A 13409-nucleotide genomic window follows, 5' to 3' on the forward strand; every position below is an offset into this window, starting at 1 on the left:
TTGATGATTTTTTGTGTCGAGGTTGATGGTGGTTTGGTTTGGACTCGTCACTTTTGGGCCAGAAAAAGGTGAGCTCGTGTTTGAGCTTTCAACGCCTTCCTTCTTCTTTTCCCTCTCTTTGCCTTTGCACACCTCTCGCACCCTAGGCTGAGGAGAGAGAGAGAGAGAGCGAGCGAGGAATCAAACTTGAACCACATCAGAGCTACTCTCTTCGATATAGACCACGCTTTCAGCCCATCCCATCCCAATCCTCGGCCTCCACTCCTTGCTCCTCCTCCTCCTCTGCTCCTCTTCTTTTTTCCATCTCTCTCTCACTCTTGGAATGGTCGACTCAGCGCCTTCTACGACTTCCTCCTCTCCTCGGATCCCAGCTCTCTCGGATTTGACGCTCTCCTCCCCGAACCCTTCCCCTTCGCTCTCAACCTACTCGTCCTTTCTCGACCCCTTCCATCCTCCTCCTCGTCGTTCAACCTCCTCGGACCCTTCCTCCAACCCACCCGAGTTCGAATTCGGTCAAGCCGTCTTTGAACGAAGAAGAGCAGCATGGAAGCAAACCAGAGCTCCAGCCATCCCAGAACCAGCAGAACTACCCTCAGACGGAGGAGGAGGAGGAGGGAGCATGCAGAGGTTGGAGGATTTGTTGAGCGGACCCAGAGGATCAGACGTAGGCGAGGAAGCCTGGAGATCGGGTCTCGAAGGAGTGCATAGAGGCTTGCTGGGAGGTAGAAGTGAGTACTAGAGTGTAACAAATCTGTGGTAGGAAAAGGGCCTGAGAGCTGAAGAGAGATCTGTTTCTTTCCCAGGACTCGTAAAGAGGATGAAGCTCGGACTCGTCATAAAGGTGAGCTCTCTCTCGCTCTCGCTCTTTTCTTCAAACAGGACTTGAAAACACGTGTGAGATACGTATCTCACTAGAAGCGTTTGCTAAACATACCGTTGTTTCCTTTCCCTTTTTTTTTCTCTTTCAGGTCTTGAGAGCAGGTTGGATCCGAGGTGCGTTTTCTCGTCTCGTCTCGTCGCGACCCGCTCTTGCTTTCCCCTCTCCTCGATCTGACCCTCCTCTCCTCCCTTTCTTCCTCACAGACGGTACCTGGCCCGCCTCTCTCCCTCCCGTCCCTCCTTCGCCACCTTACCTCTCCTCGGACCTTCCTCCTTCTCACGCTCAAGACTCCACCACCACCACCACCTCCTCCACCCCCTCCGGCTACCACCAACCTTTCGCCGTCCCTTCCTCCTCCACCACTCCCACCAACAACAACCCACCCCAGTCCCCTCCGACCTCCATCGTCCTCCCTCCTCCGCCCACGAGGTTCCAATCCACCGGATCAGCAACGTCTACACCGAGTCAGACGACGACCACGCCAGGGACGGATCTTTCGACGCCTGGGTTCGAAGACGTTCCCGCTTCGCCTTTGACGCCCGTGGCGGAAGGAGAGGTGGAAGCTGAGGCGACGGCTGAGGCAGAGAAGAAGGCGAAGGAGGAGGAGGACGGGACGGCAACAGAGCATCAGGAGGAGCAGGGGCAGGTTGGGTTGGGCATCTAAAGCGAGGACGACGCGTTCAAGGTCGGGAGGGTCGTCGTCTCCGACTCTCCCTCTCTCTCAAGTTCTTGCAGTCTTTCACAAGCTCGCTCTCGGATTTCCGGATTTCGGTTTTTGGGGTTTCACTTACGATCCTCTCACGCTACGCTACACTACCCTACACTAGCCCTCATCTTTCATCTAGATTCGTCGCGCCTCCTTCGTTCGTTCTTCGTCCATCCACGTTTTTTTTGGGGGGGGGGTTTCTTCCGCTCTTCGTCCCTCCTCACGCACTCTTAGCATCTCCTCCAACACTCTCGAAACCTACACACACACCGTCATCAGCACACTCTATACAATCTCCCTTGTAGCAACTCTCCCTCGACTTCCTCGACTCTCGTTTCGCTGTATCGCTTAGCGCTCTCTCTCTCTCTCTCTCTTTTGGTTTTTGGTTTTTCGGTTTCAGCGGAATCGGATGGGAATCCTTGAAGCTCTATCTTTGGTCTTTCCTTTGCGAGCTGGCTGGGGTTGGGGGCGGGGAGAGGGAAAGGGAAAGAGAGAGACGGGAGGGAGAGACGCGTCGAGTGGAAAAGAGAACGTTCGAAGGTTGGGAGACAGACGAAGAGAGCGGAAAAAGAGAGAGTTTGATAACTTCATGGATTGAGTTGCGGGGCGCGAAGAATGGATCTCTGAGGGAGCCAAGGAGGTGAAGAAGAGGAGGAAAGGAGGGGAAAGACGAGTCGACGTGATTGCCATTGAAGACGAAAACCGAAGACGAGGCGAAGGACAGTATGTGCGATGCGAGATGGGCGTTCGAGCAGGAGCAGGAGTGGGGGGTTGTGCGCCTTGGGAGGTGTGTAGGTGACGGAAGGAGTGGGAGGAGCGAGGTCTGAGAGGGTAAAAGGAAAGAAAAGAAAGAAAGAGACGTGTCAGTCGACGCGACGGTAAGAGAGCGGCGGAAAGGAGCAACAGACGAACGAGGTTCCTCAGGACTAGATGGGAGCAGGAACCTAGAGGAGCCAGATAGGGACGAAGATACGTCAGTATTTGTTTTAGAAGGCAACGGCGAGCAAAGCTGAACGCTGGAAGAGACCTCACCTCGTCGTCGCGTCCAACCACTTCGAACTTCAGACGGGACTGCCACCCGTCGAACGTCTCGAATCCAACTTCGTCGACCAGTTTTACCTTCATCCTCTCTAGCTGAGCACGAGAGCTGCCACAGATCACAACCTCCTTCACCCCCGGACGATCCACCAGCCGTGTTCCCCAAAACCCGTACACCTCCTTGACAGCGTCTTCCTCAAAGAGAGAACTCGACTGCCCTCCACTCCTGGACGACAGGTCAAATACTACGATGACTCCCGGTCCGGTAGACAACGCCTGTTCGATCTCTAGCGTGAACGCGGTGAAGGAGTACGCGACGACGCAGTTTCGGAGTCGAAGGAGTCGAAGGGAGGAGGCCCAACTGAAGGAACGGAGGTCGACCTCTGGGAGAAGGTGCGTGGATCGAGAAAGCATAATGCCTGAGAAGGTGACCTCAACGGGGTCGAAAAGGGTGATCAGCCTAGACCAAGGGCCGAGGAGGCAATGGGTCGAGCGTTGAGCTCCTCGGATTCGGAGGGAGAGAGTTGCGACGTGGAGACGTCCGAGGAAACGATCCTGGGAGAACCTCGACGGTGTCCAAGGACCCTTTTGATCTGCCTCGGCGTTGGAGAGGGTGCAGTGTCGGATCTGATGGAGAGAGAGGTTGGGTTCGAGGTGAGGTTGATGGAGGAGAGGGTTCTGAGGATGTCGGAGAGAAGGATGGAAGAAGGCAAGGTTCAGCTTCACGTTTCGAACCTGATCTCAGAAAGTAGGGAGGACACTCACGCGTGTACAGAAGAGCTTCGACATGGCTTCAAATCCTACAACCTTGATGTCGTGGTAGAGGATCGGGGAGGAGAGTTGAAGGAAGGCCAAGCTCACGAGCGAGGTCTTTGCGAGCGTCGAGGGATCGCAGAAGGTGAGGATCTCTCGCTTGAGTTCGGTAGGCAGGAGAGGGAGGAGTCGAGTAGAGGTTTTATTCGGTTGTGGTGATTCCGAACTGAGAGAAGGAGCCTTGACGAGGGCGGAGGAGATGGGGAGGAGGAGGGAGGGAGGATCAGAGGAAGGAGGGTTCATTCCGTCGAGGTTTAGGAGTCGCCGAGGGAGAACTTGGGAATAGATGAGGTTCTGGGTTCGATGGGAGTACAAAGAAAGGATGTAGGAAGTCGAAATCGATGGTCTTCGTGCAACTCGTTGTCTAGGAAGCTGGCCGTTGGGAGGGAAGAAGGGAGGAGCTTCCAAAGTGAGCTCGACCTTTTCCTTCCTTCCTTCCCGCAACGTTCATCCCTCCTCCTCGCCCTCTCGTATGGCCCTTCGACCGGAGGATCAGTTCAAGACCATCGAGCAGTATCTCGGAATAACTTGCTTCTTCTGTAGCGAACGGAAGGGCGATAGGGATCCGTCGGCTTGCGTTCGCTGCAAAAGGTGAGCTCGAGATTCAGCCCTCTTCCTCCCTCCTCCCTCTCTCTCCCTCCCTCTCTCTCTTTCCCTTCTTCCCGACTGACTTCAGCTTTTCTTCCCTCCCGCTTTGGTACTCAGAGTCTCCTACTGCAGCAAGGAATGCCAGAAGCTCGACTACAAGGTTCATCGACACATCTGCATCGCCATAACAGCCTGTTTGGAAGGCATCCCTCTCTCCTCTGCCCTCGACCATCCCGTCCTCACCTCCATCCCTCCCAAACCCTCCGATCTCACCAGACTCATGGAGAGCATGTCCACCAAACTCATGAGACCTCTATGCACGTTCTTGGGAACTCGAATGGGCAGGATTTCAACAGGACTCGCCCTCAACATCCCTCGTTGCTCGCATTGTGCCCTCGCTCAGTCGGACGTCGAAGGAGGGAGGTTGAGAAGATGTACAGACTGCGTTTATCGCTTCTGCTCTAGGAAGGAGTGCGGGAGAGCTGCCGTAGAGCATAGGACGTCCGGGTTGTGCTCGAAGCTGCAGCAGATCGCAGACGACGAGCGGTTCATTCGGTTCGTTTTCTCTCACCCTTTTCTTGTCCTCTTCCTCTGTTCCTTTCCTTCCCACTTCGCCCCGTTGCGACTCTTTCTGACTCTTCTAGACACCTCCTCTCGATTCCCACAGCGACTACGAAGTCAACAACCCTTCAGATCACATCGCCGTGTACCTTCCTCCTCGACTCATCCGCGACGAAACCCCTCTCCCTCTCGACTGGAACTCTTACTTCGACTCCCTCCCCTTCCCTCCAGCCGTCGAACCAGCACAGCAACGAACCATGGCCATGCACTCCCTCTCTATTCCTCTCACCATCGTCGCCTCCCTAGCCCGACTCGGACTCCTCCCCAAGTTCTCGAACCGAAACGACCGCTCGCGCCTGCTCGTTCATCTCGTTGGCGCTGAAAAGCACTTCGAGATCCAGGCTGCCGTGTACGAGGAGATCAACCATCTCTTGCCTGGCGTCTCGTTCCTGCAGGTGGTCATGGTGGGGAAGAATTTGGGGGTGTCGCCGTGGAGTGATGGAGCTTCGGAAACGCAGAAGTTCCCATGTCAATTTTGCGTCCAGGAGATGAGAGGACGAGAAGTAAAGTTCTACGAGTGAGCTTCATCTCTTTCTTCCCTTCTTTTCTTTTATTTTTCTTTGCCTTCTCTCTTTCCGCGCGCACTAGTCTACTGACCGACTGACACACTCCCTTTTCCTCTTCCAAAGCTCAACGACCTACCACGACTGGCTCGCATCGCCCGACTTCCTTCCCGATCCTCCAGATCTCGTCCTCGCTTTCAACTCGGGAATCTCGGAAAGACCTTCGAGCTGGAAACCTACCGTTCTTGCTCTTCTCGAGAGGAGGGTTCCCGTCGTCTTCACCTCGCTCAACGAAATGGAGGCGAACGCGGACGCGTCGGCGATCTGGAGGATGGGAGGGGATAGGATCGAACGGCTCTGGGACGAGGAGAAGAATCCGTGGGCTTCAGGGAGAGAGCACTTTGATGTCTTTTCTCCTGGGTTGATTTGGTCGGAGAACATGTACTGGTTTGGATTCCGAGGAGTCTGACGAGTTTGGCTTCGTTTCGTTTGCTTGGTTTTAATCTGGTTCGTTTCGGACGTTATTTGTTGAGGCTGCTGTATTTCGTATCATCTTATGTGTTTGCTTGTAGACCTATTCACGTCTCACGACTCTCGCACGTGTGGATTTTGCGGCGAAAGCATTCTTGAACTGAGGTCGAAAGTCGAGACGCGTCGAATCGAACGCGTCGATCGTCTTCAGACCTCTCGTTCTCGAGTCCCTACAACACAAAAGCTGACAAACAAGATCATCCTCGAATCAGTCTCATCTACTCTAATCTAACTCCCAGGCGCAACAGCAACCTTCCCATCCTTCTCCGCCTTCTCCACCACCACCTCCGTCTCCCTCTTCATCTCCTCCAACTCCCTCTCCCTCCTTTCTTTCTCCTCCTTCAGAGCCTTCCTCTCCTTCAGCGTCCCCTTCTTAAACACCATCCCGTCCCACTTCTCTCCCTTCCCACCATCCTCTCCAGGCATCACGACTCCCAACTCAGCTCTCAGATCGTCCATCCCCTGCTCCCACCTCCTCTCCCAGTAAACTCCGATCAACGGCTTGGTCTTCCTTCCAGCCTCCGCCGCCCAGGGAAGGTACTTGGTGACGAGGGTGGAGCGTTGAGCTGGGGTGAGGGTGTTGAAGGGGGAGAAGATGGTTAAGGAGGAGAGGAAGGGCATGGGGAGACCGGTTTGGGTGCGTTGAGCTTCGAAGAGTTTGAGAGCGAGCTCGGGAAGGAGGGTGGAAGGGAGGTTGAAAAGCGTGTGAGAGAAGTCGTGGGTTTCACTAAAAACGTATCAGAGCGAAAGGGGAGAAGCGAGGTCAGTCGGGAAGAGAGAGAGGAGATGAGAGAGGAGACGAAGAAGGACGGGAGGGGAAGAAGGAAACGTCGAGCTCACCGATACCTCTGCAAAACGTACGCCAGCTCGGGATCGTCTACGTGCTGAACTGGTAATCTCGTATCCGGAGACGTGTGGGTCCTCTCCAGCCAGTCGCAATACGATCTTCCTACGGTTCCATCAGGGAGGGAGCGAAGATGGTCGAGGTCGATGATCTCTGAATGGATTCGAGGTCGATCTCGGAGGATGGCTCTTCCTTCTGGCGTTGAGAACATCGTGTCTCGAAGGCGAGGGAGGAAGGGTGTCGAGGTTGTTTCAGAGAGAGCTGCGATCATATCTAAACGACGAGAAAAAGGAAAGAAGGGTCAGCCCAAAGAAGAGGCGAGAAGAACTCGAGGAGGAGGACGACGACGAGACTCAAGCGCTCGATTCTCTGGACTGACCTGCTCTTCTTGGATTTAAGAGCGCTGCTCCTGCGCTTCCCAAAGTGAGAACTACCTTCTCAATAGGCGTGAGAGGGATGTGACCTGGGTAGCGAGGCGGCATATCCGAGATGGAACGATGGGAGGAGGCGAAGGAGGAGGAAGATGAAGAAGGAGGAGGGAGAAGAAGAGAAGCTCCCAGTCGAGAGGAGGAAGCCAGAGGGAGTAGAGGTGTAAGGACGGGTCGCATAGCTGGAGGTAGATGTAAAGACAGATGCAATCTCTGTATCGAGTGAGTGAGGGTTGGGAGGTAGAGAGAGGAAGGAAGGAGTTGAAGCTCATTTCGACTCGCCGTCATTCAGTCGAACCACCCCCTCCCTTTCCCTTCCCTCTAACTCCCTCCCCGTCAAATTTGACCAACCTCGGAACCAACTCATCTCGTTCTCCTCTCCGATCTCTTATCTAATCTGGAGTAGATGCCTGACATTGCCATCATCGGAGGTGAGTTTTCCTCTCCCCGATCTCTCCCTTCGCCCCCCAACCTTCGCGAGCTCAACCTTCCTTCCCTTCCTCTTGTTTCCTCTCTCTCCTTCTTAGGTGGACCAGCAGGTCTAACCGCTCTCAAAACTCTCACAGAGAACGGATTCGACCCTATCCTCTTCGAGGCCGAAGACGAGATTGGAGGGACTTTCAGGTGCTTAGATTTCTCTCCATGAAGACCGCTCCCCAACCGAGCTCACCTCCTCCTTCCTTCTCCTCTTCCCTCTCCCTCGCAGATATCGGTCCTACGAGAACGCTGAACTCGTCTCGTCTAAACAACGTATGCTCTACCTCTCTATCTTCTCGTCTCCGATCTCCCATCTGATCCCTTCCTCTCTACAGTTACGTCCTTCTCCGACTATCGATTCCCTCTCGACCAACCCGACCACATCTCCCTCAAGGAGTACTGCGACTACCTCGGCCGATACATAGACAACTTTGGACTTCGCTCGAGAGTCAATACTGGAGCTCGAGTCATCAGCGTCAAGAGGAAGAAGTCAGAGGAGGGCAAGGGTCATGTCGTCGAGATCAGGAGGAAAGGCAGCTCGGGTTCGTTCAGCTAATCGATCCGTCGCCCTTCTGAGTCTTCCCCTCTACTTCTCGACTGACTCCCTCTTCCTTCCTCTTGGACTGTTTCCAGAGACCGAAACTTTCGAAGTTCTCTATCTCTGTATATGCACAGGTCTGCATGTTCTGCCTCAGATTCCTACCATCCCAGGGATTCAGGTTCGTCCCAACTTTCAACATCTTCTCGCCCTTCGCACGTTCTCACCAGCTCCTTTCTGACCTTCATCGCCTTATCTCTACTCCTCGTCGCTCGGCCTGCCTCCTCAGCACATCTCCTCCCACCCCGAGAAGCAAGTGATCCACTCGTCGTCCTACAAGACACAAGATCAGTTCACCAACAAACGCGTCTTGATCATCGGGACTGGAGAGACCGGGATGGATTTAGGCTACGCTGCTGTGAAGGCTGGAGCGAAGGAGGTCTACATGTGCACAAGAGGAGGGTGAGTAATCTCGAAGTCTCTGGGATTCAATGGGGGAGCTAGGCGGGTGCGAAGAAACGAAGAGAGAGCTGACCTTCTTTCTTTCCTCGACGCGTTGCTTTTTTCGGCTCGATGCAGGTTTCTCTCGTTCCCTAAAGCTCTGAATCACTTCTCGTTCCTGGGAGTAACTTTCGACAGTCCTCATCCGTTACCTATCGATACGCTGATCACCGTGAGTCGTCGTCTCTTCTCACCCCGATCCTCCTTCGACTTCCTCCCTCGCTGACGCTCTCGTTTTTTTCTTCCCAGAATCTCTTCGAGTCGAGCTACGTTCATCGATGGGTCGCCGAGTCTCGGCTACGATGGTCAGTCACGCCTACGACCAAGAATAGCAGGCTCTGACTGGCTCGAGAAACTGACGCGTCCGCTCCGTCGTCTCTCCTTTCCTCCTCAGGTTCGTCTCCGACTTCGTGATCAAGCGAGTCCTCTGGGTCCTTACCGGTACTCAAGCAGGATGCAACCAATGGGTCGGAGAACTTCCTCCTGAGCGATTAGGACGAGTGAGGCTCGCGTCTCTTTCCCTCTTTCTCTTCTCTTGTCGTTCTCTCGTTCGTCTAACCTCCTCCTCGCCCTTCTCGTCTCCTTCTTTCAACCCCAGGCCTACGTCTTCCTCAACAAATCACAGAAAGCCATGACCTTCATCAACCGACCCTACTTCCACCGCTCTCGCTTCCTCTCCTTCCTCTCCTCCTACTCCGATCCGATCGAAGACCAAGAAACGCCCGGTCACATCGACATCATGCCCGCTCCGACAGGAGTGGATTCGAACGGGAGGATGAAGTTCGATTGGGAGGCGACCAAGATGAGAGGTGGGAGTTGGCCGAAGGTGGCGAAGAGGATGGAGTTTAGGAAGGTTGAGCCGGAGTGAGTTTTTGAGACGCGAGGGAGGGAGGAAAGAGAGGACCCTCGTGGGCTGACTATAACTATATCTCTCGTTCTTTTCGGTTCTGACAGTCTGGTGGTACTGGCGACGGGGTACAAGCAGGAGGTGAGTTGATCGAACGAGAATGGTTGGAGCACGACGCGTCGAGGAGTGATGCTGATCCCCTTCTCTCTTTCTTTCCTTCTTCCTTCTTCGATCAGTTCGACAACTGGCTCGGATCGGAGTACCCTCGACCTTGGGACGCTACCCTTCGAGATATCGTCAAGCCAGGAGAGGAGGACGTTGCGTTCCTTGGATTCGTTCGACCGGGAGTTGGTGAGTCGTCTCTTCCTCTCCTCTGGGCCCTCTTTTCTGCCCTGACTTCTTCTCCCCTTCCATCATCTGCGTCTATGCTACAGGTGCCATTCCTCCCATCGCCGAGCAACAGTCGATGTGGTGGACGATGCTGCTGAAGAAGAGAATGGAAGCTCCCGTCTCGAATCCGAACTATTACTTGTTGTCCGCCCCTACGGCGCGAATCAAGGTCAGTTTCCTTCTCGTTTTGCCCCCAATATCAGTCACTGACTGTTTATCTATCCTTCTCGCAGTACGGAGTCGACCACAGGTTCGTTCCCTTCTCCCTCGTGCTTCTTCCCTCTTCGTCGAAGCTGACTCTCCCTTCCCTCCTCCTTCAGCACCTACATGTCGACCCTCGCCAAAGACATGGGCTCATCGCCTTCTCTACTGAAGCTTTGGTGGTACCACGGATGGTTCGTGGTCCTCGTCTACTGGTGAGTCTCTCTACTCTCTTCGTCCCTCGTTCGAATCTTCGGCGCGTCGAGTCAACGAGCTCACCGCCTCCTCTTCTCTCGCCCCATCAAGCTTCTCTGCCGCTTTCACTACCAACTACCGTCTCATAGGACCCTTCGCCTTCCCCGAGGCTGCTACCATTGTCAAGACTGTTCGTCTCGTCTCTTCTTTTCTCCTTCTCGCCTCCCTCCCTGACCTCTTTCTCCTTCCTCGTTATCACCTCATCTCTCCTTTCTCCTTCTCGCCCCCTTCCCTCACCTCGGCTCCTTCTTTATCGCGTCCGCGTCTTTCAGGAAATCTGGGAAACCGTTACTCGACGTGGTCTCCTCGGAAACGTGATCATGGGCGTCATTCCGATGATCTTCTACGCGTACATCAACGTCGTTGCGTACTTCGCGGAGTTGGCGTGGATCCTAGCAGGAAAGCCTGTCTTCGTCGAGAAGCAGGTGATGGGAAGGTTGAGGAGACGGAGGAGAAAGAGCAGCATCGGGAGGAGAGGAGTGACGATCAGTGGGATCACCGGGAGGAAGATGAATGGGAAGGTGGTGGAGATGGGGAAGGAGAAAAATATGTGAGGGAGCCGAGACGGGGAGGGAGGGAGAGGAAGGCAGAGGAAGGGAGAGGGAGCGAGAGGGAGGGACGCGACGACGGTTTCGATTTGGACTCTTGTTTCCTGGTTGGTTTGGTTTGTTCTTGTTTTACGATGCGACATGCCCTTGCTCTTGCAAATCAAAGAAGATCGTAACCATTATTGTCCAAGCAAAACGAAACTAAACCAGCGAGGGGAAGTCTACGGATCCACTGTTGTATCGAGTTCGACCTCTTCCTTCTTTCCCTCCTTTGTCTTCACCTTCTCTCCCAACCCCCAAGCCTTCCTCCACTCCACGTCGACTACATAGCTACTAAAAGTACTCTTCGGTGTCCCCAATACCCTCCTCCCACCCGAAGCTATCAGGCCGTCGAGGAACGGGACGAAGAACTTCCAAAGCTTCACCCCGTCGTCTCGATTTCTCAACCCTTTCAGCACCTCCACGGCCGGAAGGGTAGGTAGATCGTCGAGGAAGAAGACGCAGGGGAAGGCGTGGAGGAAGGGAGCAAGTGCTGGGTGAGTGAGAGGGGAGCGATCGTCCGTGGAGATGTAGAGAGGTGTGTTGAGGAGGAGGAGGGCGGGATCGGTGTGCGGAGGTCGACGGCAGTGGATGGATGAGGGTGATGGGAAAGGCGAGGTGACTGGAAGGAGAGGAGGGATGTTGGTTTCCTCGTCTGAGGAAGGAAAATATTCGTTGAGGATGGGGAGAGGTGGATAGGGCTGGATGGGAGTTTTGGTTCTGTCCGAGTCGGGAGTGAGTTTGGGTCCGATACCGTCCCAGAAGGTTCCATCCGGTGGTGTAGGAGGAGCGAGGACGAGTTCTCGATAGCGTCGCTCCTTCGTCCAGGTTTGGCGATCGAGTTTCTCGACGAGAGGGAGAGGGATGGAGAGGTGGGTGACCAGGAGAGCGAAGAAGGATTTGCGAGAGTTTCGAGCAGCGTCCCTGCAGAAAAGAACGAAAGACGAGTCAGATAAGACGTCCCTGGTAGAATAAAAAGGGTCTTAAAACGCACCAGCCGAAGATCCTGCACGACACAGAGGGGAAGCAGAAAAAAGGAGATCAGCCTCGTGCGCTCGAGGACGCGTCGTTCTCCAAACGAAAACGATTCGACTCACCTTTCGTTCAATCTCAGATGCAAGCCCAAATACCCGTTCCCATCCTTCCCTCGTTTCTTTCCGCCCTCCAACACCTTCCTGCCAGCCTGAACAGCAGAACTCAACGCTCCAAACTTCAACGCGACGTCCCTCTTCAGCCCGCTCTCCATCTTGACGTCCTTCTCCCCAGCTCCTCCCAGCACCAGCCTCTTCGACCCAAACAAACTCCCAAACCAAATAACTCGATCCTCCAGAGGTGCGAGATCCGTATCGATGTTGAGTCGAGTTCTGAACGGCTTCTGGGCTGCGAGTTCTGGGTCTTGAAGGGAGGAGAGGTGAATCTCGTAGTCGTATCGATGGGGAGTCCAGAACCTCTTGATGTCGGTCGACTTGACGCCCAGCTCCTCTTCCAGCCAGTCCGCGTCGAGACTCCACCATTCGAGGTAGTTGATTCCACGCTTTCGAGCGGACTTGAGGTCGACCATCATCTCCCAGCTGACGAGCGAACGAGACTCGTATCCTTCGCAGTCCTTCGTGATGGGAGTTTCTCCAGACGCGATGAGGGTTGGGCATATCTCCGAAAGACGAGATCGATCCGATACGATCTTCTTGAGCTGGTTGTAGTGTTGTTTTGGATCTCGTTTGGGGACTGCCGTTCCGAGGAAGAGGGGAGGGAGGAGCAAGGTTCGGTTGAGGTGATGGGAGAGAAGGAGGGCGTTTGTGAGAGCGATTCTTTGATTGTGGTAGCTAAGAGGGACAGAAGAGTAACGAGAAGAAAGGAAAGGCCAAGAGTCAGCGTACTGGGGGTGGGAGGTGATGGGCAGGAGGGAAAAAGGAAGGAGGGAGAGGTCGAGCTCACCCTGAGTGAGGGAGGAACGCCAGATACTTCTCGTCCCGAGGACGAGCAGGATGAGGATCGTAACCCGGTCTGGGATCTACAAAGGTGATCTCTACTCCTGATCCAACGCTTCCACCCTTGAGAGCCTTCTCGACTTGCTCGTTCTTTGCGTTCGGGAACGGAGGGAGCTTGGGACGTTTAGGTCGACCTTCCAACGATGCCTCCATCTCCTCCTCCAACCCTCCTGCCGCTCCTTCTCGAAACCCGGACAGCAGTCTCAGACCAACTATGATCCCCAGCAGTAGCCCGAGAGAGAGTCCAACGAGACGGAAGAGTCTCTTCCTAGCGTGTTTATGGGAGGAGAGGAAAGCGGTGGGAGTTCGTTTGGGAGAGATGCTGGAAGAAGATTTGAAAGGAAGCATCCATGGAAACGAAGGGAGAGCTCCGAAGAGTCTGGTGGCGTGAAGGATGGAGGTCTGAAGGCACTGGGAGGAATGGGCCTGGAGTGAGATGCTGGTCGTTGGAAGGAAGGGAGGAGCTCAATTCGTTCGAGCTCACCCTCTCTCCTCTCCCTTCCCTCTCCTCCCCTCCCTCCTTCGAAGCCTCTCCGAAGACTCGGCATCTCCTAAAGCGTAACAGTCAAAAACGTGCATGGAGTATCGAAAGAGGTATCGAAAGAAAGCTAAGTAAACAACGAAACGAAAACAAAGATCGAACAGTTCAATCCTCCCTCCTTTCATTCTTCGA

General features: G+C 54.5%; 6 protein-coding genes across 6 annotated transcripts; 2 read left to right on the plus strand and 4 right to left on the minus strand.

The window, feature by feature from the left end:
• Positions 1 to 94: 94 nt before the first annotated feature.
• On the minus strand, positions 95 to 1253 carry BDY24DRAFT_378098 (uncharacterized protein). The gene is made up of 4 exons (XM_076638870.1): positions 1084 to 1253; positions 969 to 993; positions 804 to 841; positions 95 to 728 (listed from the first exon to the last, which is right to left on the minus strand). The coding sequence occupies exons 3-4, from the start codon at positions 835 to 837 to the stop codon at positions 514 to 516; spliced, it is 249 nt and encodes an 82-aa protein (XP_076499899.1). The 5' UTR covers positions 838 to 841; positions 969 to 993; positions 1084 to 1253; the 3' UTR covers positions 95 to 513.
• A 983-nt stretch (positions 1254 to 2236) lies between these two features.
• BDY24DRAFT_378101 (uncharacterized protein) lies at positions 2237 to 3459 on the minus strand. Its single transcript, XM_076638872.1, has 4 exons — positions 3390 to 3459; positions 2619 to 3302; positions 2499 to 2530; positions 2237 to 2409 (listed from the first exon to the last, which is right to left on the minus strand). Exons 1-3 carry the CDS (start codon positions 3411 to 3413, stop codon positions 2513 to 2515), a joined length of 726 nt encoding a protein of 241 aa, XP_076499900.1. The 5' UTR covers positions 3414 to 3459; the 3' UTR covers positions 2237 to 2409; positions 2499 to 2512.
• Positions 3460 to 3874: 415 nt separating this feature from the next.
• On the plus strand, positions 3875 to 5822 carry BDY24DRAFT_438566 (uncharacterized protein). Its single transcript, XM_076644372.1, has 4 exons — positions 3875 to 4028; positions 4143 to 4580; positions 4693 to 5163; positions 5276 to 5822. Exons 1-4 carry the CDS (start codon positions 3910 to 3912, stop codon positions 5616 to 5618), a joined length of 1371 nt encoding a protein of 456 aa, XP_076499901.1. The 5' UTR covers positions 3875 to 3909; the 3' UTR covers positions 5619 to 5822.
• Positions 5823 to 5863: 41 nt separating this feature from the next.
• COQ4 (ubiquinone biosynthesis protein COQ4) lies at positions 5864 to 7207 on the minus strand. Its single transcript, XM_076638873.1, has 3 exons — positions 6904 to 7207; positions 6521 to 6797; positions 5864 to 6407 (listed from the first exon to the last, which is right to left on the minus strand). Exons 1-3 carry the CDS (start codon positions 7130 to 7132, stop codon positions 5909 to 5911), a joined length of 1005 nt encoding a protein of 334 aa, XP_076499902.1. The 5' UTR covers positions 7133 to 7207; the 3' UTR covers positions 5864 to 5908.
• On the plus strand, positions 7208 to 10869 carry BDY24DRAFT_378111 (flavin-containing monooxygenase). The gene is made up of 17 exons (XM_076638874.1): positions 7208 to 7383; positions 7480 to 7576; positions 7659 to 7702; positions 7765 to 7971; positions 8063 to 8148; positions 8257 to 8429; positions 8547 to 8640; positions 8718 to 8773; positions 8863 to 8968; positions 9067 to 9332; positions 9423 to 9456; positions 9552 to 9666; positions 9750 to 9874; positions 9939 to 9955; positions 10026 to 10121; positions 10213 to 10291; positions 10434 to 10869. Exons 1-17 carry the CDS (start codon positions 7359 to 7361, stop codon positions 10713 to 10715), a joined length of 1902 nt encoding a protein of 633 aa, XP_076499903.1. The 5' UTR covers positions 7208 to 7358; the 3' UTR covers positions 10716 to 10869.
• Positions 10870 to 10930: 61 nt separating this feature from the next.
• BDY24DRAFT_368477 (uncharacterized protein) lies at positions 10931 to 13084 on the minus strand (the record flags this gene model as incomplete). Its single annotated transcript, XM_076638023.1, has 4 exons — positions 10931 to 11672; positions 11743 to 11754; positions 11846 to 12571; positions 12684 to 13084. The coding sequence occupies 4 exons, from the start codon at positions 13082 to 13084 to the stop codon at positions 10931 to 10933; spliced, it is 1881 nt and encodes a 626-aa protein (XP_076499904.1).
• Positions 13085 to 13409: the final 325 nt, after the last annotated feature.

This window comes from Mrakia frigida, assembly GCF_051309035.1.
Source record: "Mrakia frigida strain ATCC 22029 unplaced genomic scaffold BDY24scaffold_4, whole genome shotgun sequence".
In the NCBI taxonomy this organism is placed as follows: Eukaryota; Fungi; Basidiomycota; class Tremellomycetes; order Cystofilobasidiales; family Mrakiaceae; genus Mrakia; species Mrakia frigida.

Bases quoted from the DNA above. Each gene is read 5' to 3' on its own strand.
- BDY24DRAFT_378098 (XM_076638870.1), bottom strand. From the start codon at position 837: ATGACGAGTCCGAGCTTCATCCTCTTTACGAGTC. The intron at 729-803 runs CTGGGAAAGAAA...TCTAGTACTCAC, and splicing joins CTTCATCCTCTTTACGAGTC to TTCTACCTCCCAGCAAGCCT.
- BDY24DRAFT_378101 (XM_076638872.1), bottom strand. From the start codon at position 3,413: ATGTCGAAGCTCTTCTGTACACGC. The intron at 3,303-3,389 runs GTGAGTGTCCTC...CGACATCCTCAG, and splicing joins CGAAGCTCTTCTGTACACGC to AACCCTCTCCTCCATCAACC.
- BDY24DRAFT_438566 (XM_076644372.1), top strand. From the start codon at position 3,910: ATGGCCCTTCGACCGGAGGATCAGTTCAAGACCATCGAGCAGTATCTC. The intron at 4,581-4,692 runs GTTCGTTTTCTC...CGATTCCCACAG, and splicing joins GACGACGAGCGGTTCATTCG to CGACTACGAAGTCAACAACC. The intron at 5,164-5,275 runs GTGAGCTTCATC...CCTCTTCCAAAG, and splicing joins CGAGAAGTAAAGTTCTACGA to CTCAACGACCTACCACGACT.
- COQ4 (XM_076638873.1), bottom strand. From the start codon at position 7,132: ATGCGACCCGTCCTTACACCTCTACTCCCTCTGGCTTCCTCCTCTCGA. The intron at 6,798-6,903 runs GTCAGTCCAGAG...CTCGTCGTTTAG, and splicing joins CTTAAATCCAAGAAGAGCAG to ATATGATCGCAGCTCTCTCT. The intron at 6,408-6,520 runs GTGAGCTCGACG...ATACGTTTTTAG, and splicing joins TACGTTTTGCAGAGGTATCG to TGAAACCCACGACTTCTCTC.
- BDY24DRAFT_378111 (XM_076638874.1), top strand. From the start codon at position 7,359: ATGCCTGACATTGCCATCATCGGAG. The intron at 8,969-9,066 runs GTGAGGCTCGCG...TTTCAACCCCAG, and splicing joins CTCCTGAGCGATTAGGACGA to GCCTACGTCTTCCTCAACAA. The intron at 9,333-9,422 runs GTGAGTTTTTGA...CGGTTCTGACAG, and splicing joins TTTAGGAAGGTTGAGCCGGA to TCTGGTGGTACTGGCGACGG.